Source organism: Anolis carolinensis, chromosome 2, assembly GCF_035594765.1.
Source record: "Anolis carolinensis isolate JA03-04 chromosome 2, rAnoCar3.1.pri, whole genome shotgun sequence".
Classification (NCBI taxonomy): Eukaryota; Metazoa; Chordata; class Lepidosauria; order Squamata; family Dactyloidae; genus Anolis; species Anolis carolinensis.
This window is the reverse complement of record NC_085842.1, coordinates 235756883-235781534: the sequence shown is the minus strand read 5'-3', so window position 1 is coordinate 235781534 and position 24652 is coordinate 235756883. Positions and strand designations below refer to the sequence as shown.

Here is a 24652-nt window from a genome sequence, read left to right as displayed (position 1 = left end):
AACAATATGACATAAACATCTCTAATGATAGGAAGGAAAATGTATTAACACAATTAGTGTAAATAAAAAAGTAACATTTATTAACACAATTAGAGTAAATAGAAAGAAAATGGAGGAAAGCAAAATATAGTTCTTGAGAACAATAGTAGGGCCTAGTCCTAGATGATTGGCTCTACTGTTCTTGTAAAAGTGTACAGATGGGTGAAACCTATATTGGACATATATATCACATCTCAATTATCCAACAGCATAGCAGCACTTAAAACAGTATTGATTGATTCAAAACCAGCTCAGAAGAAATGTTTTGCTTTCTCAACCATCAATATTTCCTGTGGTGTTTAAGCTTTCTCTAGTAGCCAAATATCTAAATGCTGACCCAGAATGACCCTGCTTATCTCAGTACATCTGAGGGGATCACAGCTTGAGGTAGCATGGCTGAAAAGCATCTTCAGTAAGTAATAAAAATAGCAGAGGCATTAATGAAATTAGAATATCCATTCTGTACTTGGAATATTTGAGGATGGAAAACTTTACTAAGGAACTTTGCCTATGTGCATTTTGGTGGTGTGCAGTTGATAACATGAGCATTAGTAACTCTTTTGATTGATCCCCTAAAATATTTGAGACTAGGATGGATACACAGTTGGCTGGACAGCAGTACTCTGTGAATGGTAATAAATGAATTGCAAGAATGATAAGACCAATCTGTCAACAGTACTGGGCCTATTGTTGTTCATTTTTTTAATTAATCAGTTCAATAAACGAGTTGAAAAAATGTTGGAAGATGTACACAAGACGAAATGGGTGGTACTGCAAACACTTTACAGAACAGACAATGTCAAAGTGAACTAGGATAATAAGAAAGTTCAGCATACAAAATTAAACAAGTATGAATAAGAAAAGTTTCATAAGAGAAAAATATAATGGCTGAAATGACAGACCAGGATTAACTAGATGTCAAAAAAAAAAAAAGATTCAAAAGGGGTTACACTGGATAATAATATGTGAATACTGATAGTGCATGATGACACAACAAAACAATACACTAAAACATCCAATGCTATTTTATGTTGTTACTAAAAGGTCTCAATATTCCAGATTAAGACCTAAATCCAGTTAGTACCAACTAGAGCAACCCACTGAATCAATGAAATTTACTTAAATGTTGATTTACCAAGTTCTTAAACCTTAGTTGAAATTGATTACACTATGTATACAATTTTTGTTCCTGGGTTATAAATGTCATTTCCTAATTGGTTGTATCATAAAAACATGGAAAAGGTTTATTAAACTGCAAAAGCTTTGTTTTTGTGGGACATCCTGCAGCACATTTTGCTATAGTTTTTCAACGAGTACCTCAGAGTCTCAACTAATTCAGCATAGTTTGTGACAGCCCGAAAAATGAAGGTTCTGGAGTATAACAACTACAGTATTTCAAAGTAAGTACCACACAACTAAAGAGGAAACAACACTTTCAAACCGAGAACAGATTTTTTTCAATTTTTTTACATAGTATAATTGGATTTAGACCTCTGGATACTGTTGAATTCCTAGCATTCCTCCTTATTGGCCAAACATTCTAAAGCTTCAGGCCTTTCCAGCTCAGCAAAGACTTCGGGACTGCACAATTCTCATTTATGATTTAAGTCTATGCAGTAATACTACGATACAAATTCTATCTAGAAACTGCATTCAGTTCTGGGCAACAAAGGTCAAGAAATGTTTTCAGCAATTGGAAATTGTGAAGATCAAGATGCATAAAATAGTTTACAAGAAAAATCCTAGAAGAATGAACATTTGATGAATCCGCCGCGTGCAGATGCATGTATTCAGGAACAAAATTGTTTCTTTTTGTTACAGTTTTATATAAAAATACAAATTTCTAAGTAAAAAAAGCCTTTTAGAATTTGGCCCAATAATAGCAATTTAATTTTAAACTTTACTTTTGTTTGAATCAAAACTGATCAAAATGCATTCTTGAAACAATTTTTGTTTCATTTACACAGGTTGAACATTTTCTTAAAACTTTAGAAAAGAGCAATAATATTGCACATATTTCTTATTAATTCAACTATGGTTTTGATAAATTTCAGAATATCAGTTGTTCAAAATACAACCGAAATCATTGTGTCAATGTACTAAAGACATATTTCCCTGAGTTTATGCCTTCAAATTCTTCATTCACTATTGTTTCGTTCTTTTGATTTGGGGGTACAAATATTTGTATCAATGGATATTTGTAAAAGTAACACTGTTTCTGAAGATCGTTTAGTACATACATTGAACCATACTGTTGGAAAGGTCCTTGTAGAAAGAGCTTTGATACTGTAGAGAATAAGTACATTAACCCCAAAAGATGGTCCTCTAACTTCTACTTAAGTATATCTAGTAAGTGATATCAGAATCTTAACAATCTAAACACAGCCTAGCATGAAAAAGTTCCTTCTAATATTTAACCAAGAATTTGTTTCCACTGATTCTACTCCCATCCTTTAAAACAGAGCTTTCCAAACTGTGTGTTGCAATATGTTTGTGGTGGCTGCAGCATGTAGGTGTGTTGCGTGAATATAATAAGAAACCTCTGAGTCTATGAGAAATAAGCAATAAATCATGCATTTAAAAATAAATGAAAGGCTTTCATGATATATGTTGTGTTCCTACCCATACATTATGCATATGTCTATATCTGTTATCAGGGGTTGGTTTAACCTCCAGGTTGGCAGTAAAACTAAATTACTGTGTCACAAAATGATGCATGTCTACAAAGTGTGCTCTCTGCTCAAAAACAACAGAGAATAAATTTGCTTTAGACTCCACACCACGCTAGCCTCTTTTTTCTCAATGTGCTTCTGTCTGTTAGTCTCCTTAAAATGTTGCACCAAAATCTGATGTGGCCTTTCCAGAACTGAATACAGTAGAACAATTACTTCACATAATTTAGATCTTTATGTATGCATTGGAAGATTGAACCATCTCAATTTTCATGCTAGTAGCCTTTGTGGAAAACTCAACACTATTCTATTATTATTTTATTATAACACAGCAAACAAGATAGATATGCTGGATTTCATATCACAAAATCACAAGTCGAACACTTCCCAAGTGTCTAGGACTATGTGATGTATTTTCGGATGATGAGCGCAGATCTCAATAGGGTGGCCTTTTGCAGTTGGCAGATCGTAATTTTGTCAATGTCTATTGTTTCCAAATGCCAGCTGAGATCTTTTGTCTAAAATGTATATGTATATGTTAAATAATAATAATAATAATATTTAACATATACATTTTAGACAATACTTAGCAACAATCAGATTGTACAGAAACAGAGAAAGTAACAAGTATAGATACTATTCTAATGCTACTCTAAAGCTAAAAGTCCTTACTCTTTTGAGAGGTGTGTTATACTTTCCATATATACAAGGAATTTTAGACTGAATGACAACACTGCCCATATGTCATACTGAAATAATAAATACAAATACATTTTTGAACTTCCTTGGCATGTAAAATAGCTGGCATTGCTTAAATAGGCTCCATTTCAATTCTAATGTCATTTTTACTCCAAGAACACATTTCAAAAGTAGGCTTTGAAACACTTCCACTTTGGAAGTTGTAAGGGACAGTTTCGATGAGAAATTCAACTTATGCCATCAACCAGGCTAGTGAGAAATTAAAGGATTCAATCAAGTGTAAAGATCAGGATACAAATAAAAAAGGTTAATATACGTTTTATTTACTGTAAACAGTTTTTTCTGACAGTAGAAAAGTGATTTGAATAGAAAAGTAACAAACTAGCTAATTTCAAGGAAAGTTTGGAAAAGAGTACTGTGAATAAGAAAAGTGGGCTTAATACCGAAATGGTGAATAAAAATACAGAACTCGTATACACAGACTTGTATACACAAATTTACATAGCATGATCATTTTCTATTTTAATATATGCAGGTGCAGACAATGATTGTCTTAAAAGAAACACTGACATCTTACTCTGATCCTGATTGTTCCTTCGCTAAAACGTAATTATCAGGATTAATACTGCCTTTGATTACATTTCTAGTATGTTTGAAAAAACAAGTAAAGCCCTAATTATTAAATTAATCAAGACAGTATTTAATAGATTATCTGATTAAATCATATTAAAATATTTTGCTTAATTATAATAAGATACTTATTTGTTGACAGGAAAAGATTTTACTTAATAACAGGTTGTGAACTGTTATTTAAAAAATAATCTATCTAACAGAGCAAGGGATCAACACTATATGATATTAGGGTCTTAAAATAATTATTTTTAATGTAAAGTTGCTTTTCTTCAGAGATTGTACCTTTATAATTATTTACATGCCATATATCATACATTTTCAATATTTTAAAACCAACCTCTGTATAAGGATGGGGAAATTACAGGTGGGGCAGGGTTTTTTTCCCACTCCCACAGTCCCAGGGGCCACACTGAAAGTGACATCATGTTATTTCTTGTTTATTTTTGCCATATTTTGGGTAGGTTTAGGGTTTTGATCTACATGTGGTCTTGGGAGATGAGGAATCAAAACCTGTATGTTTTGTGATAGTCTTGAGTCATTCTTGATATTTTGGGGATGGATCTCACATATCTGAGAATAAGTCTGGGAATTTGAGAGTTGAAAAAAGGACCCATCTAGAACACAGAACATCTTAGCCCTCACGGATTCAGCTGAAGGCACTCGTGCTGCAATTGTACTATACTTGCAATCATAGCAGAATTCTGTAATTACTGCACAAACCTAAAGTAAGAGATATGGGATTCAGATTTCCAGGGCCCTGCAAGGAGTCAATGTAACTCTTCGACCTCTGTAAGTAGCTCACTTGTAGTATAAACATGCTCTGTAGACATTGAGATGAGCTCCTATGTGAGAAGGATCCCCAATTTAGTGACTGGAACCACTAAACCCATGTGAGTAAAGTGAGCAATGCAGAACAAAAAGATCCAATGTCCTGGAATACTCAATATGTCTTTTAATCTAACTTACATTTACTTCAAGAAATTGATAAAAGAAATGATCCTCTGCATGATAGCTACATTGAGTCCCTATGGCGGGAGAAAAATTAATGAACGAACAAACGAATAAACGAATGATTCTTTTATCTCCATCAAGTTATTGGGCTTTGAGAAGTCGATAAGGAAATCATTCATTTTAATCAATTTCACTTTCATAAAAATATAGGCAACAAAATCATTTCTCAGCCTGCTCAGAGAAAGTGTAAGTTTACAGTCCAACTTTTAAAAAGTGGCCATCAAATACAAGACAGAACTTCCAGGAATCAATCTATCTATCTATCTATCTATCTATCTATCTATCTATCTATCTATCTATCTATCTGAATGATGTTTTTAATCTGTGATAATGTTAATACTATTTCAGTATTGGGGGAAAGAAGCGACACAAGTGAAACAAAGAATGGATAAATTATCCAGCAACCGGGGATTTGGAACGAACAGAAGGGTTTGAAACATTTTTATTTCAACCACCTCCTTCTGAAAGCATATAACTAGGACTATGTATCTCTAAATATTCACTGACTATATTTTACATTTATTTTTAAGTTTTATAATTGATTCTTTTTGTGAGACGCCTTGGGTCCTACCTGGGGAGAAAGGCAGCATATAAATTAAACAAATAAATATGCTTCCCCATTCTCACTTGTTTATTAGTCTAGAGCAAACAAAATAAGTTTCATTATCATCCCACTCAGCTGTTCACATGCTGCTTTAAAATATAATTAACAGGGAACCCCGGTAGCATTAATCAAATTACTAATGTCAACGCACTCATTTGAACACCTATTAGGGAAAACGATGACACTGTATCAGGAAATATTTCAGCAGATGGAGCAGCACAAATTACATTGTAAACAGTATAAAAAGCAAAATGTGTTGCATAATGTTGTTTTTATGTTTGTGTTTTCCGCTGAATGATATGTTGGGAATTGAGATTACAAAACTGAAAACATCTTTTAACTTGTTAATCATTTGCAAGAACATATGGAAAAATGAAAATGTATCCTGTTTAAATTTTTAGATAAAAACAATCAAAGGTAATCCTTAAAATTAGGCTTCAGATTAGTCTCTTCAAAGGATGCAGTTCAGCTAAAACATCTGGTAGTGTTATGTTGAGAGACAGACCTTTTTTAACTTTGGAAATGAGATTAGTAGATCAGTTATTTGTAAGTGTCCAAGTAATTTCTAATTATTTTATCTGGGTCACAGATAATCCGCTTTTACTGGACTCCCACAATGACATCAGAGGATCACTGCTTAAGTGATTATCCTGTTACCTTCCAGCAGCCACTGGAAAGCTGGATTTTCCATTTGTACTGAGGGAGAAATGGTCAAATGCTCCAGACAAGTGGCCAACCAAATAAAGAGCCATACAAAGACTGTTAAGAAGCAATTCCAACATTCAAAATCACAGTGAATCGAACGATAATGCACATCACATGCTTTATTCATTTTAACGCAAGAAAATATATTGTATAATTCATATAAAAAGATTAAAAATCTAAGTGCACATCACCATGTATCACTCAGATATATAATGATGCTAGAATGCATAAAGTAAACTTTGTCTGAGATGTCATATTCTTACAAAATAATAATTCAGAAATGACTGGTGACTGGAAATACATTTCAATGAGCTTAGACTAAGAATTGTCATGAAAATTATCCTACTAGGAAATAAGTATTTTTATTAACAGTCCTCAAGTCATAATTGCTTAAAATCAGAAGCAACTGGACCCCATTTCAAGTTTCTCACTCCTATGAGATGACAGTCGGAGGATGTTCCAGCTTGTACCCTCAGCATGTGATTTGGCACACGCAGGTCAAGGGAGTTTGTCAACAAAAAAAGCAAAGGAAAGAAACAGGCAGTCACTGGTCCTCCTGGAATATTGCCAGAATCCCATTCAGATCAGGAGACTGTACTCTTGGTATGAAAGATTTGCTAAATTGTTTTATAAATGGTGCATTAAACCCAAATACTACTTCCATGTTTTTTAATAGTGAAAATTAGGATTTGTCTGAAAAAATGCCATTCTGTCATCAGCTAGAAGTCAGTAGTTATGGCAGCAAATGAGGTGCTTTTTTTCTCTGATAAAATCTGGAAATCCCATCTAAATGGTAAAGAGTGAAAATACGTCTAGTTCTGAAAAGCAGTAAAAATTGAGCCACTTCAGTTAGTATTTCTGGATTTTTTAAATCCAATAATAGTCCCCTCAGGTGAGACGGGTGGGGTAGAAATATTATAAATAATGTTTATATCTTTTAAAAAACAATGTTAACAGAAACAATGGGAATGAAAAGTTTTATTGCAAAACTACATACATTTTAAATTTAAAAATGAATCCTCCTCTGCATGATTTCTTAATTTGAGTATTGTTCATGAACAAATTAAAAGAAAGAAGGGTATAATACTATCACTTTGATTTTAACCAAGTTTATATGCTGGAACAGAGTAATACAACTACATGTTTTATTGGATGTATATGAGGAAATAGTATGAAGAAAGAATTATTAAAATGTATAAGAAATTTCTTGCTATTGTGATAAGCTCTCCTTGGTTTTTATAACTGTGTAGATTACAATTTTACTTATTTTGTTGGCTGCTGATTTTGGTTTATTTTTTCTGTAAACATATGAATTTTTAAATGGTTTTTAATTTTTAAGAGCACAGTTTCATTCTAATGCTCTGATGACAAGCAAAAAGACTGAGAGAACCTTCTACAGCAGGAATGAGCAATATACAACTCAAGGGCTGCATGTGAGTCCCCCCAGAATTGTTTTTGTGACCCCAAGAGGTCAAAGCAGTTGGTGGAAGATTGCTCCAGAATACCTTCAAATGTACCCTAAAGGGTGTGGGGGGCACTTTCTCTGAGCCCCCAGGTGTCAAAGGCAATTTTAGTAAAAATTCTCAAAAATATTTTTGCCTCCAAATACTTCAAACTGCCCACTACGGTTCATAGCAAACATTTCCATTATATTTTGAGGGCTCATATAGGGCCAGGAGGACCCTTTTTTGAAACCCATAATATGAGGGAAATGCTCCACATTTCCTAGAGATATTTGCGGTCATTACAATAATTTTAATATTTCCTTTTTTATTTAGTGGGGGGAAATGCGACCCACCAGGATTTCCTAGGGGGCTAATGTGACCGCATGGCCTTTCACAGTTGCCAATCCCATTTCTAAACCATTGGCTTAGAAGCACTCTGCCTAACCAGAGAACTCCTGAAAAATGTCAGCCACAGATGCAGGCGAAAAGTCAGGAGAAAATGCTGCTAGAACACAGCTCTACAGCCCGGAAACTAAACAACACCCGAGTGATTCCGGCCATGAAAGCCTTTGACAATACAGACTTATTGCTGTTCTGTCCTAATAGGAAAGCTATACCTTTTCTGCCCTTTTTATTATGAGATAGAGAGAGATGAAAGTAAGTAGTCAGGTATCAATAGTGCTGGCTGCTTATATGAGTAGTGTGTTTGCTTTGCATTAGGTATTACTGTTGTCGCTGCCTTTTTCTCCCCTTCCTCCCAGCTCCTTGGATTAGATCCTTCACAAGATCTCCACTATAGAGATCAAAAAACTCAATTCAATTCAGTTAAGCTGAGTCAGAAAAATTCAGAAGACAGCCACACGACAACTTTAATCATGGCCATGTTCCTTTGCATTCAATATGGTTTGTTTGTTTATTTTGTCTATGTAGCAGGGGAATAGAAAGGTAAGATATTAATACAACAATGTAAATAGAAGTTATTTGATCAAAGAGTCAAATGATGATATGAAAGATGGTGTTTCTTAAGATATGGTCTTCTTATCTGTTTCTGGGCTTTGGTATTAGTCAAACAATAAGGTTGGTATAAGTCGACATTGAGTTGATAGCACTTAACAAAAACAAACAGGTTTTTTGTATTTGGCTTAATGATTTAGCATAGTTAGATAGTCTGAACATTTTTACATCACATTTGTCAACACAGCTTTATTTCAAAATATTTCATGATATACTGTGCATACCTCTATTATATTTCCTTCTTAATTTGACAGTGGTTCAGGTGCTCATATTGTTTCACTGTGATAACTGTAATGTATATTATTAATAATCTTTTTTGTTTAGTTTCTGTTCATGATATGATCATTCCCTTGTCACTCTGATCTCATTACCTCATTATAAATGTTTTCTTAATTGGTCTACCCTATTTTTAAAGTTCCAGATAACTTTTTTCCTCCATATCTTCCTCTTCTCATCTCAAATACTTCATGCTGATACTGTCAGAGACTCTTCTACTTCCTTTTTTTGGTCTTTTCCATATGTCTCCCCTTTACCTGGATGCTTTCCCAGATCCTTTTCATTCATGCTTCATTTCTTTCTACCTTTCAATTTTTTTTACAAAGCAACTTTCCCATGTATTTTTATTTAAAACCCTCCCATTTATTATAAACTAAAAACATTGTACAACTCAAAAGTTACCATTAAAATTGTCAGCTTTGTTCTACTTCTATTATTAAAACAATGAAACTAAGCAAGATGAAGGGAGATTTATGGTTCAATTTCCTGAACTTATTTGGTTTTGTAAATGGAAAATGCAGCTGCAAATTGAAATCAGGTTTGTCATACTGAAGCAGGATGGAAGTTTTCATTCATACCGTTTTCCTGGCTAACACATCCTTCCCAGACTGATACTTTCCCCACCATCTAAATGATGTAATGTCCAAACCAACCCATTCCACTGCATCCCACCAGCTCTGCTTGTCACTGAAAAGTACAACAATCACATGTTTCCTGCCATCTTGTCTAGTATTGCTCTGAATATTCATCATGATCTCATATTTGTTTTTGTTTTTTTCCCTTATCCTGAATATTCTAGCCTGAATCCACTTGATAATCTGAATAGAGCAGACCCGTTGAAACAATGAGATTTACATAAGTATTGATTTGTCAACCTTCCAACAGTTCAATGGCTTGCAATTACACCTCTATACTTCTTTGCTTGACTGACAATATTCTAGATTCATTCATTATTCAGTAGTTAGCACACTTTTAAGCAAGTAAACAACAATGTGCAAGGAAATTGCAATGTCAAAGAAATAATCATATACTTACATTAAATATACCAATTAACTGAGTATAAAAAAGTCCAGTAATTCCAACCAGCATTATTAAACCCATGAAGGTAGATATTCGTGTCAAGGCGAGTTCATGTCTAAAAACAAAGAGATCCTATAAATAAAAATATAAATAAGTTTAGTTTGTGTAAGGAGAGTGAAAAAAGCAGAAAGTTTCTGAAACCTGAAATATCAAATAGAAATATTTAGCCATATTAAGCACTAGAAAGTTTTGTATTTTTGGAAGGGACATTTTACCCTCAAATAAAACATTCTAAATCTATACAGCTTATAAGCAGGTCAACAAAAATGGAACAATGTTTAGCCGCTAAACTGTAAATTTGAGAAATATGAATTGGGGAAAGCTACTATAGGGTATTAAATAGCCGATTTACTGAATGTCACCTAGGCATCTGGGACATGAGAGAAGCCACCCAGCTATCACATCTGGGCGTCTCCTGGTCAACGTCTCTGTAGATGGCCAATTCTCTTACACCAGAAGCAACTTGCAGTATGTTCTCAAGTCGCTTCTGACACAATTTAAAAAAAACCCTAGGCACCTGCCCTTGCGCTTTGCTACTCTGCTGCTGTGTACGCATGCCCAGTGTGGAACACATCTCACCACGTTAAAGCAGTGGACATGGCTCTTAATGAGACATGGCACTCCACACCACTGAAGAAACTATACTGTTTAGCCGGCATTGCACCACTTGACATCTGCCGGAAAGTAGCAACCAATAATGAAAGGACCAAGGCAGTGACATCTCCGGCCCACCCCCGGTTCGGATATCAGCCACAACATCAATGCCTTAAATCAAGAAATGTTTTTCTAAGATTGACAGAGATACTCAAGCATCTCAGCAAGCGAGAGTCCAAAAGTGGCAGACTAAAACCCAGAACCTCAAACAATGGCTGATATCGAATGAGAGACTCCCTCCTGGGCACATGAAAGACTGGACAACTTGGAAGACGCTGAACAGACTGCACTCTGGCACCATGAGATGCAGAGCCAACCTTAAGAAATGGGGCCACAAAGGAGTCCACGATATGCGAGTGTGGGGAAGAGCAAACCACAGACCACCTATTACAATGCAGTCTGAGCCTTGCCATATGCACAATAGAGGACCTTCTTATAGCAACACCAGAGGCACTCCAAGTCAAAGTACATTTAGTATAATACCAAGTTTTTAACTTTGTGTTTTTAAATACATTACAACTGTACCTTCAGTTTCGCTTCTGATACGATAAATAAAATAACCTAGGCATGAGGTATATTCCTTGTTATAGTTCTACTGGACATTATAAAGAAAAGACTAATTATGAAGCTGCTCTCTAGATAGTAGCTAATATATTTCATAATGCTCATTCTACTAAAAGCAGTGCCATTTAAAGTGAGATATAGCTGCCCATGGCTGTGTTCCAAAAGATAGATTATTCCTATATATCATCTACTTCTCTGCAAAACTCACCATTCTATATGTAAGTCAAGAGAGTTTACTAGTGATTCACTAGTGATGGTTACAAACAATTAAATGTATCCACCTATTCATAGTAAAGGTGCAAAACAAAAGCAAAAATACCACTCTTTGACAACACTGCTATTATAAGAATTGAGAAAGGAAAAAACACACTACCTTTTCAGTTTATATCTCAGCCATTGAAAACATATTCCTAATCTAATTTACAGAAGGATAGGGCAATTAGAAACATAAATCAGGAACAAGACCTGGAAATTTCTACATCCCTATTCACCTTCCATGCTGTGCCCTTTTGCTTCATCATTTACTGCCCCCATACAACATCAGATCCTTAAGCCACATCCCAGTTTCACAGAATTATCAATACAAGAAGTGTGCATTTAATACTGCTTTTAAAAGAAAAAAGAAACGTTGATTACATGCTACAGTGCTTCTACTTGCTGTGATAAGAACAGCATCACCTTTTGGTGCTTTCATCCCAACTTTGAGGGAGACATTCAAAGAAGTGCCACATTTCCAATTACACTACTGGGAGGTTTGCTGGGCAAATTGTCTAGACCAGGCATGGGCAAACTCCAGCCATCCTGGTATTTTGGACTTCCCCACAATGGTGGGAGTTGGAGTCCAAACACCAGGAGGGTTGAAGTTTGCCTATGTCTGGTCTAGACTCTAGAGAGCCTGAGCTAAATTAATAATCCTCCACCATCCAGCCTTTTCAGCCCTAGGGCAGACATTATTGAGGGAAGGATGTTGGAAGCTGCTGCCTGAAAATGTTTGGACAGGCTTTCCCCTTTTCACTCCTTTCAGACGAGTCTGTGTGGGTGAGGTTGGATGTCTCTGTTTGAACACAATATATCCCTTGCCCATGCTACCTCCAGAAAAGATGGCAAAGTTGTATTATTTACCTGTTGGGCAACCTGTTCTTCCTGCCTATCCTTCTCTCATAGACATTTTTGATGCAACTTTCTGTAGGTGCTTACAGCATCTTCACATTTAGTGATTTTAGAAAATTTGTCTCATGCTTAGATTTTGACTGATTTTATTGTGGAAGGATGCATTATATTAACAGTTTTTCATTCCTCACCACCCATGTTTCGTCAGTATCATAAGAGTACTGACAAACCCAAAAACAGAAATGTGAACTATTACAAACATGAACATGTGCAAATGAATACACATATATGAGTGACAACATACTGTCACTACTCAACCATAATTGCAAAGCTTGTAAGGGTTTTTGGATTTCAGTTGCCAGAAGTCCTTAGCCACCATGAGTACTCACTGTGTGGCTAGCAAATTTTGGGAGTTATACTGCATGAATCCACTTTACATTCGATTTGTAGTTTGAGGCCCAGGACTTGTCTGGCTGAGCTGTTTAAAGGCCCCTCCCTAAAGAGGATTTAAAATGGATCCAAATTCTAGTGCAGTTGTTCTCAACCTGGGATCCCCAGATGTTTTTTGCTTACAACTCCCCAAAATCCCAGTCAGTTTACCAGCTGTTAGGATTTCTGGGAGTTGAAGGCCAAAAACATCTGGGGACCCCAGGTTGACCCCACTGCTCTAGTGTGATGAGGTCCCTAGCTCAAAAAATACACAAACACACCCAACTCTACATAATTACACAAAAATGTAAGCACCAGCATGTGCCTCTTAATATTGCCATGTACTCCAAAATATATTTTTAAATAAACATATGTGGACATACACATCATTCCACCACCCTGCATTCACACCAACAAGTTATCAGAGAACATGTAATCTTTTCTTCGAAATGTAGGTTAAAAACAATCCAATCACGTTGTAATTCTCCCCTTAATGCTGACACTTGATATTTCCTGTCTTCTAACAAGGCAGCACAAGGTGCTAGCGTTTCAAGATGCTTACATGCATATGTGAGCATGAAAACATATATCTGACTCACTTTCTCTGGGAAATGGATACAAAAAAAGTAATAATAGAATTTACTGTCAGAGCTGGGTTCAGGAATGTTAGATCAATCCTTCCCATCTGTTAGTGAACTTAACATTAAGAAATCATTGTGATTCTGCCTTTCTAAAATAACAAAATATATAAGCTACAGAATGTGATCACATCCTCATATAGAGATGAGAAATAAAATTCAGTTTCACCTCCAATTCCTCTGATATCCAAGATGTACAGCTATGAATACAAATTGCATTTACAAATTTAAAATCTCACCATGTAGTGATGGCAGAAACATTATGGTACTGGAAGCACAGAGTCCCAGAAGATGTATAAAGGAAAATATGGCCCCTTGAAGATACAGGCTAAATTGAAGCCATTTAGGACTTTATAGGCCAAAACCAGCACCCTAAAAATCAGCTGCCAGCGCAGCCTTGTATGTTCTTATTTGATTAATAAATTAAAGCTAAATTTTACATGCTATAGACTACGTGTAGACTGAGACATGATTAGCTTCTCTTGCTGTATGTTGGCTATCCAGTGTTTTTATGCTTCCCAGAAAGTACATTACTCTTTGTAAAAATATTTATATAGTCACCAGATATAAAATAAGTAATGCTTTCTGGCGACATCCAATACAGAAAACCAACCACGTCTTAATAGCTCTTTGTAGTCATCTCTTGCAGTAATACTGCTCCTCCTACTGGACAAACAGCTTTAACGTCTGCAGCCTCCTAAGCAAATCTTTTATTTAACAAGGGTTAATTTTCGGTATCTAGCTTTTATCCTTCAACTGCTGGTTCTTGTGTAATCATGTGAATAATTATCCATTTTATTCAACTTCATATAGTTTAATACCTCGCAAAATATAGTTTATTAAATTAAATATAGTGTATTAAATTAAAATATGGACTAAAATATAGTTTATTAATCGAAATATAGTTTAATACTTTATTAAAATAACAGTGGTCTCCTAAATGAACAGTGTATTGAAAAGTTATACATATTGGCATAGACAAGGGAACATAATATGGAGAGAAATCAATTTTAAAAGATAGTTTTTAAGTGAGAATGTTAAAATTACTTTCTTTGTGCATTAGATGATCATACAGTTTTAATAAGCTATAAATCAAATGTTTTATGCAAATCAGTTTTATTTGATTATAAAAGCTGTAGTCAAAAGTGGAATCCTAAGAGCACCAATGCCAAGTGATATACCTACTGTATGTACTTTTATATGTACAGAAGGAGGCTGGTGTCCAAAAAAAATAAGGTGCCCAAGAACAAAAAATAAATAATCTGTTCATCATAGGAAATGCTTTTGTCTTGAGCTACAGCACATAACTTTCAGAGAAAGATTAAACTGAGTTTGCTTGCTGTTTCTATCCATCGGTGCCAAAAGGAAGAGTGAGTAATTGGGCGGCACGCAGTTCTGGAGGACATCAAATCCTCAGCTCCACAGCAGAAATCAGTCAAATGTAGCCTAATGTTGTTTCTAAAGCTGTGATCTGGCTGTATTCCCAAATTATATTTAATTTTCTTCCTTCACTCAGCTACAAGTTTTGCACATCTTTTAAAAAAATGGCTTTCAAGTAATCTGAATAAAATCATTTTCAAATGTAAACATCCCTGTATGCCAAAGCTGTAATTTTTTTTAATGCAAGTGACTTATACAAATACCAGAATATGTCATTTAGGCCTTTAGTAACTACTAAGCAAATAAAACGAAGCCATCACATGATTCAGTCTCTCAATAATCACTCAAATGCAGGGTCTGGATGACTTATTTAGGCATTCATATTAAAACTGTTCCACAATAATTGCTTCTATATTCATGAGACAGACACACTATAAATATGTATATGTGAAAACCTCCTCTGGCAAGATTCCAAATCAAACACATATTTTCTCAAAATTACATGTACATTTAAACATTGTACAGTATTTGTTCTTATAAAAAAGCAACACTATATTTATTGGGTTGTTGTGTGGCTTGAAGTCAAATTCAACTTATAGTAGCCCAAAGATAGAGTCTATCATGGGGTTTTCTTGATAAAAAGTGTTCAAAGGACTGGGTGGTGGTGTCTTTGCCTTCCTCTGATGCCAAGTGTGTGTCACTTGTCCTAAATCACACAGTGAGTTTCTACGGCTGAGCAGGGATTTGAAGCTTTTCTCAGAGCTGTAGGACAGTGGTTCCCAACCTTTTTTTGAACAGGGACCACTTGACCAGGGTCCACTTGACCGAGGACCACTCTCTAACATTACGAGGGTTGAATGAAAAGTAATGCCTCCACCTTCGTAACTCCTCAACAGATGGCAGTACTGGTATGCAGCAGACACTGGCATGTTCAGTAGACTCTCTTCTACAGTTACATTTGGTGGGAAGCCTCAGCATTGAATGTTTGTGTTGTTAAAGTGCAAAGTATGGAATCCTGTGCAGACGGTTGGTCAATGCGACTTAAGCAACGTGCAGTCACTGAATTCTTGACAGCAGAAGGTGTCACCCCAAAGGAGATTCATCAGAGAATGCAAGCTGTTTATGGTGATTGTGTTGATGTGAGTACTGTGTGTCCTTGGGCGGGTAAGTTTAAAGACGTTGAGGTGGGAACATCTGACTTGTGTGACAAACAAAGAATTGGATGTCCTGTGACAGCAACCACTGAGTTTCACAAGCAGAAGGTTGACAGATTGATTCAGGACGATCATCGTATCACTCAGAGAGAAATTTCAAGCACAAGAACGTGTGGGTCACATTATTGCTTTGCTTGGCTATCGGAAGATCTGTGCATGATGGGTACTGTGAGACGCTGGTTGCGGAAACAGAGTGTCGACTACTTCCATGACGGCTTCAGAAAACTTGTTCATCGTTGGCATAAATGTATCCAGTTGTCTGGTAATTATTGGAAAAGTGAATAGTGGTAGTTAAAGAACACATTCTAAGGATTATTTCTGCATTTGATTTATTAAAATATTCCTATCCAAACCGAAGTAACGAAGGTGGAGGTATTACTTTTCATTCAATCCTCGTCGTACCAAAAGGGTTACAAATCCATTTTCAGTTAACTTTAGTTTCAGTTTGGTTATTTGGACTGCATTGCATTGGATAGACATTAGCTCTAGTTTCTGATACAAAACATATGCCATCCAGTAGTCACCATCTGCTCGCCCACAAAACAACACATTTAATAATCTAGAGCTGATTTTCTCCACATGTCTTGCAGACCTTATTTTAGGTCTCACGGCCCACCAGTGGGCCATGGTCCACAGGCTGGGAACCACTGCTCTAGGACAAGACTCAAACAACCACAACATGCTAGCTCATGCCAGTTTCTCAAAAATAAATAAATGTATTTTAATAAATTTCCCTAATATTAAAATAAACTGAAATGGTTCAGAACAAAAAATAAGTAAATAGTAATAAGACAAAATGTCTGTATTTGGACAGTCATGCTTCAGCTTAATGATATGAATAAGGCAGTCTCTTTCTCACAGAATCTGGAAAATGTACCTTTTTGTACCGTAGTCAACATTGCCTACACATGAAATTTCAAAGCATTTTGCTACCAAAAATTAATGCTGGCAACCTCTTCAACTAAATTAGGAAATATCAGATTAATCATAGATCTTTGCTATTAACTTATTTATGAATGCTATTAACTTACTTATGCCATGATCAAAAGATTGGAAAATATTTCTCCTTTGAAAAAATTTTATAATGAAAACTATTCAGTACTTTTTAACAGATGCTAGTAGTAAGATATTACTGATTAAAAACAGACATCAACTTTTTGATATTATGGATAATAGCCATTAATAAAAAATCTTACTAGATCTTAGCAAATGATACAATTTTAAATTGCTATTTATTCTTACAGTTTAGTTGTATTTTAACTTTTGTATGATTTAATAATGTGAATTTGTTTCTGATTTAATTTTTTTGAGCCAGCTTGACTGGGATAATAATAATATTAGTAATATCAACCACTTTCATTGCCATGTGCTAGTCTCCAGTATGATTTAATAAAGAGGAATACTTGCCAAAATGTCAAACCAAAAATGAAAAAACAACCCCTATACATCTGTACTTTGCAACTTGGGATGATAGGAATAGAAAAAGTTGTGCAATATACTAGTAATAGGAATTCTGTCGACCAGAACTTGAGTGGAAGGGAATGCTATCTAGTTCTTCCAAATTTAATGAAGGCAAAGGGGTTGGGGAAAGTATGGATTTTTTTCCAAATCCTAAAACAAAGAGAAGTGAAAAAGAGAAAAAAGGAACTCTTTTCTTTAAGATTTCTATTTTGTATGTCACAATATAAACTACTGTGTTATATATCCATCTAGTACTTTATTATACAATACGAGTACTTGAAAAGGACCTGATTTATAAAGCAAAATTTGTTGCTGATTCCTAAAATTACAATATATGAGAATAGTGTGGCTTCTGACAATTTATCCTTGCAACATTTTTATAGTTCTCCATATGTAAGACCTTCTATATACTGGATCATATCCAACAGAGCAAGATCTCTTAAATTGCCATGCCTAATTTAAATTGAACTAAAGAGCTGAACTCTTAAAGAACTCCTTCCTTGTCTACTGCTGCTCTCTATGCTGAATCCCATTATAGTTCAGTGACCTCTCAAGCTTCATAAGCAGTCCAGGAGGATAGAGTTGATAGAAAAAACTGTGTGTTTCAATCATCCCTCCAAATAGCTTAGTTTTTGCCTTCGGCTAAGCCAAGGTCACCATTAGCTGCAACTCAACATTTTCCTGTTTAATAATTGCCTCATATTTTGTAATAAATATTAAGAAAGGTTATCTCTCCTGCTCCTTGCACATTTTATGTATATACACACCAGCAACGACAAATATCCAAACAAGAATTTTACTCCTGATTCACCCTCATTCAGCAAGACATTGTGGCATATGGGTAGCCGGCTGATTCGGCTTGTACCGGCATTGTATCAGCTGCTGTACTGAACAGTGAAGGTGCATTTCAGGACAGCCTAATTATTTATTTATCAGCTGCGTTTCTCCCAATAATGGAACACAACACAGCACACAAATATACCATAGTTACAAAGCTTAAGTAAAATCATATGAAATTATTTTATATACTTAAACTGTCCGGATCTTATTTCAAACAACACTGTCTGTTGTGCAATGACTTCCCCTAAAGTGTGTTGCATTTAAAAAACAATTTAGGACCAGCAGGCATCTATTTCTGCATATGGATCATCAGATTGCATCAAATTTAACTATTACCCCTTCAGCTATCAGATTTTGTAGAAACTTTAGAACCAGTATTTTGTTTTCTTCTCCCTTCATGTATCAATTTATTTACCAACTCACTGGAAAGATAGTCACATATTAAAAATGTCACATCTCTGCATTAGCATACAGGGATAGATAACACAGAAAAACTGTTTCATAAAATAAGTTGTAATTGTGTTAAAAAGTCATCCATTTATTTCAAGGTGAAAATTCCCTTACCAAATTAACTTTGTTTAGTGGTTCAAAGTAGTAACAGTGGCAGAAATCAAGCAACAGTACATAAGAACTGAGGAGCTCTGTGTAGAAGCACAACTGCAAAAACAGCCAGTGGTTGTCTTCACCAACACAGTTATTAATCCTGCAGAAGACAAGGAAAAACACACAGTGTCAATGCTGTATCAACTGTAATGCATCCAAATCAATAACTTACAATCTTCCTCTTGGTATCTAAAGACATCAAGATAGAAGAGATTATATCCAGCAGTTCTAATTGCACTTCACTTTCCTCAACTATTTCTGCTGGGAGTCTCCAGTCATCCAGTTCTACTATATCTTGACATATTATAGATGGAGACAAGTTGACTCTTAGGGCAAAATCCTATATACATTTATCATAGTGCCAGCCTAGTAGTACTGAGTATCTGAATTGTAAAACTGACTTCCAGATCTTTCACTCATTCATTGCTCAGCACTCAATTACTTCCCCAATCACCAATTCAAAATTGTGAGAGTGAGCTATTTGTAAGCTGGTAGAGCAACTGGTGCATTAGGGACCACACTTACACAACCTCTGCATTTACATAATCAGTGCTTACATCATTATTTTTATCAGTTTGCAAACCATCTCATACATACTGATTACACAGTCACATCCGACTGCTCTTCATCCAACATCTTTATTAGAAAGATAATGAGAGGGTTCTGTACTAAACTGAATTTTTCAATTCAGTATCTCAAATTAGTATGTACAGGCTTTGGTCTAGCCCAGGCATGGGCAAACCTTTTTGTCTTGGGGCCACATTGAGAGCCCTACCAGGAGGGCCGGACCAAGAGCGGAGAGGGCCGGGCACACGCTGGGTTGGTTGGGATCAGGAAGGGGCAGGGCAGAACCTGGGTCATCCTCAGGCTATCCTCCCAGCTTAAGGACGGCGACTGCTCCGATCCACCCCACGACTCCCCTCCCCATTCTCCTCCCCCAATCCTCAGGCTGCCCTCTTGGCATTATGCTGGGAGGAGGGTGAGATAGGCAGTGGTTGAAAGTGCTTCAAAGGGCTCTCAGCTGCCATTTGCCTTCCTCAGCATAAGGCTGGGGCTGCTCACACCATCTTTATGCTAGGAGGAGGTCGAGACATACGGTGGCTGGGAGTGCTCCAGTGGGCTTTTAGCTGCTACATGTGACGGGCTGACGTGTTCTTCTGCCAAGAGGACAGGGAAAATGAGGAGGGCCTAAGGTTTATTTTTATATCCCGCCTTCATCTCCCTGAATAGACTCAGGGCGGCTTACATGGGGACAAGCCTGATCCAACAAAAATTTAAATCAAACATAGATTAAAACATATCTCAATAAAATTAACAACATTGCAAGACAACAACATAAAAACAGCATCATCACCTATGAAAATCTCTAGCCCTATTATACATATAGATGACATTTGCCAACACAGAATATTCATTCTTTTTCATTAGAAATATTTAACAGCTTAACAAATACAGTAATTTTACTTATAGTTAAAAATAAAGAGAATGAAACTATTTCAAAATGCTTTTGAAATACAAAGCCACATGATATTCTAATCTTTCGGTATGTAAGCATTAGAAATAATTTTACTTTTGCTATAACTGTTCTTTCTAGTACATTATATAGGCCAACTTTAATATTACATTTTAAAGCTTAGCTTTTAACCTTGAATAAAAATTACATTTTATATGTCCTAGCAATACTTGTTTTGTTCTTGATTTTTACAGTGATAACATTATAATGATATTACTACTAGGAAAGCATCATGAGTCACAATGAGAAATGAACTGGATGCATCTTACCATGGACAATGATGATCCATTTTCCTAACACAGTGTCCGCATCGGCTGCAGTGATGGGAACGCTTTGGTCTCATCATATTACATTTATTACATAATTCCCAAAAGTCTCTTTCTAAAAGGAGAAGATAAATACCAATAAAATTTATTTTCAGAATGATTACTACATTTTGCAAGAACAGAGATTCAATTTTTGTACTTGAAGGTATTATTGCTGAAAAATTCTATATATTTTAATTGATCGCCATATTAGTACTCAAGGCCTGCAGACTATATCCACTAAGCAACACTGTATTTTCTTTGTCTATCATTGCATATTTAACAATATACCATATATATTCATGTATAAATTGACCTCAAGTGTAAGCTGAGTGCAGGTTTTGGGGCCAAATTATGGATTTTGATACTTGCGGATAAGCTATGGGGGAGAGGGGAAAGCACCCACTGAGCCTCAGAAGGCCAGCAAAGGCAACTCCACAGAATGAAGATACCTGAAGCGCTCCACATGCACATTCCAGCAAAGAGAGTTGGGGGAAAATGAATTCCCCGCTGCTGTCAAACTGTGGATACTGCAGATACGATGAACGGATTGAATGAATTGTATGTTTGGGGTCTGGCTGGGGCCTATTAAGATCTGACAAGGCTGAAGCCACCATACTAAAAATGAAATCTGGAAAACTGCAATATGGAGAACAGAGGTGAAGAATTTGACAGACTTTGGCAAGAAAAGTGGTAATGAGAAATCCAGAGAACTGACCTGAGAATTTTGGGGTGTAAACAACACATATCTACATAGTCAAAGACTTTAAGAAAGAAATTAAACAATCTATCTGTTCCAGAATTGATGAGGCTCCAGTGCACCTAACTTTTTCTGAAATCTGTCTAGATGTGCTACTTTAAATTATTTTTCCTTGTATGGGCATACTTTGAATCAATATTTCAAAAATTGAGTAACAAAATGGGAGTTCGATGCAAAGCAAGAGAACCCTTGGAGTCAACCTTAAATGTTTTATATGAAGAGAGAACACAATTTAATTCAAATCAAATGAAATCAAGCAAAATGTCATTTAAATGGTCAAATGCCTCTTTTTATATGCAGGGCATATACAATATTCTGTTAAATAGAATAGTTATAGAAAACTTTAAAGACTGTAATAAATAATTTCTAATTGAATTTGTTTATATAAGTTTATATAAGTCTTCTTCAGAGAGTTGCCATGTTTCTCATCTTGTTGAAGAATGACATCATTTGCACATTGGCAATATGGAAACCCAATATTCAAGATCATTAAACGAGTAATAATGCCAGATGGGAAACTGCTTTTCAATCTGTTCCCATATAGCCAATGTCACAAAGGTGTTACTCTTTAATAAGAGAGTTTAATAAGAGAGTTGCCATTAACAGAAGGCTCAGAATGCAAGTTTTCCAATGTAATTTAAGGCAGGCAACAAATGCATCGGACCACACTATAAAAGCAAAGATACGGAAATCATCTCCAAAATAATATGCAGTTTAGATCAACATCAATGCAACAAAGTAGCATCCATGATCTAAGGTCCTTTCTGAAGTACAATTTATGGAGAAATCTCTTAACTTCATGCAAGAACTGGGGGGAAACAAATACATGAGCACATCAAGAAGAAGCATTGCATTTTACGTGCTGCTTTTATTTCCACACTCAATACAAAAGATTTACATCTCTCAGTATGAAAAAAAAACTAAGTTATTTGAACAAAACATTTATAATGGTAATAAGGCAAGCTCTTACAATGACTTTATCAAATGCTGTTGCAACAACCACCCTTTCAATAGCAATACATTAACTTCAGAAAATATTTCGGACAGTTCCCAGAGTCCCTCCGATTTTTGTTGTTTCCTATTCCACTATCTCATCTTTCTGTTTCTTATTTTACTGTTTATTTATTCCAACAATATTTCTTATTTCAACATACACTTCACTCTTGTTTCTCACCACCATCACCTGAAACATGCTACTCAAGTATCTCATCATTTCCAGTAACTTTTTGTCATCCATTTCTCAACATATTCATCACACATATCAACCTTCAACCAAAAGTCAGAAGAGTACACTTGGCCCTCCTCATTCAAGGATTTCATACATGGCTACCTGGCGTTTGATGTATGAAGGAGTAGGAAAAACACTGCAATTCACTGCCCTTTTCACTCGATTCATACACACAGTTGAGAAGAGTATCAGGGTTTATAATACTGAAAGCTCATTCTAAATACAGCTAGCCCTTGGCATCCACTAGGGTTTAGTTCCAGGAGCCTCGGTGGATACCAAAATCCATGGAGGTTCAAGTCCCATTATATATAATGATGTACTAAAATGGTGTCAGTTATATAAAATGGAAAACTCAAAGTATGCTTTTTGGATTTTAAAAAAACATTTTAAAGCCGTGTATAGAGGGATCTATGGATGCACAATCTGTGGATACAGAGGGTTGACTGTATACATAGTGCACTGGGGCATCAAAAGTAGATTCCATTCAGACTGAAAGTAAAATAGATGTTTGAAACTACACTCTGATGAAAAGGGGGAAATTTATTTATTTATTTATTTATTTAATTTATATACTGCTCTTCTCCCCCAGGGGGACCCAGAGCGATCTTACATAATGGCAAGATTAATGCCACATATAATACAAAATATAGTAAAACAAACAATCGTAAAAACACACTTAAAAACTAATATCAGGGATATTTCCCTAACTGGAAATATCCAGTAATTAATAATGCCACGCATATTTGTACCTGTAATTGGTATCTTTGGGTTTTCAGGCAGTCTCCCTGGATCTGCTATGGAGGCTCTAAGTAGAGAAATGATGCAGAGGAATGCAAGTATGTAGAAACCTGTAAAACAGATATACTCCCATTCAGAAAAGTGCCATTAAGAAGCTTTCTGGGATTACTGAGAGAAATTTTCAAATCACATCATGTCAACACTATTGCATGAAGGCAACTAAAAAGGGAGAAAGGTAACACAAAGCAAGCTTTGATAGAAAAAACAAAAATATAATCTATGGGTGGCCCACATACAGCCCAAATGCACAGATACTATTAGTTGTAGCCATGCCAGTCAGGAACAATGGGATTTTGTAAATGCCTAGGATAGTGTTGGAAAACATGGGTGAAAGACTTCAGGATCAGAGTGGGATGAGGTGGTCTTAAAGCATCTTCCGAATGTCTCAAAACTACACTTGAAGCTGCTTGTGGGCAAAAGTCTGTATATACTCTTGTTGATCCCTCCCCATTCAGATATCACAATCTATGCTACAGAAGTTGTATAAGCACTGATTTTAATCCACTTTTACAGATCTCAGTTTCTTAGGCCTCATTATACTCTGTAACAACATTTGAAAAATGTTCTGTTCCTGGTTTGAAAATGTTATTTTCTGTTTAATTGTGTGGTACTTACTTTAAAAGTAGTAGTTATACTCCAGAAACTTTGTTTTTTGTGGGTGCCACAAACCATGCTGAATTGGTTGAGGCTCTATGAGATATTCATTGAAAAACTATAGAAAAATGTGCTGCCGGTGTCTCGCAAAAAAAAAAAAGTTTTTGCAGATCAATAATTTTTTCCTGCCTTGAGTCCCCTTCGGGGTTGAGAAAGGCAGGGTATAAATATGGCAAATAAATAAATAATAAATAGGATAGAACCAATTAGGATATGACATTTATAACCCAGGAACAAAAATTGTTATTACAGCAATAACAATTCTTTCTTTTACTCCTCCTGTTTCATATTCAAAATTCATTTTCCCTCATTTCTCATTTATA

At 35.6% G+C, this 24652-nt stretch overlaps 1 protein-coding gene across 2 annotated transcripts in view; it reads right to left on the bottom strand.

Moving 5' to 3' along the window:
- zdhhc21 (zinc finger DHHC-type palmitoyltransferase 21) overlaps nt 1–24652 on the bottom strand; it is a 54589-nt gene that overhangs the window by 17984 nt on the left and 11953 nt on the right. For both annotated transcript variants that reach the window (XM_003216429.4, XM_008103153.3), the window contains 4 exons: nt 23627–23725; nt 20854–20965; nt 19033–19171; nt 10134–10250 (listed from right to left, as the gene is read on the bottom strand). In XM_003216429.4, coding sequence (XP_003216477.1) covers nt 10134–10250; nt 19033–19171; nt 20854–20965; nt 23627–23725 — 467 coding nt within the window. The remainder of the gene's footprint in view (nt 1–10133; nt 10251–19032; nt 19172–20853; nt 20966–23626; nt 23726–24652) is intronic.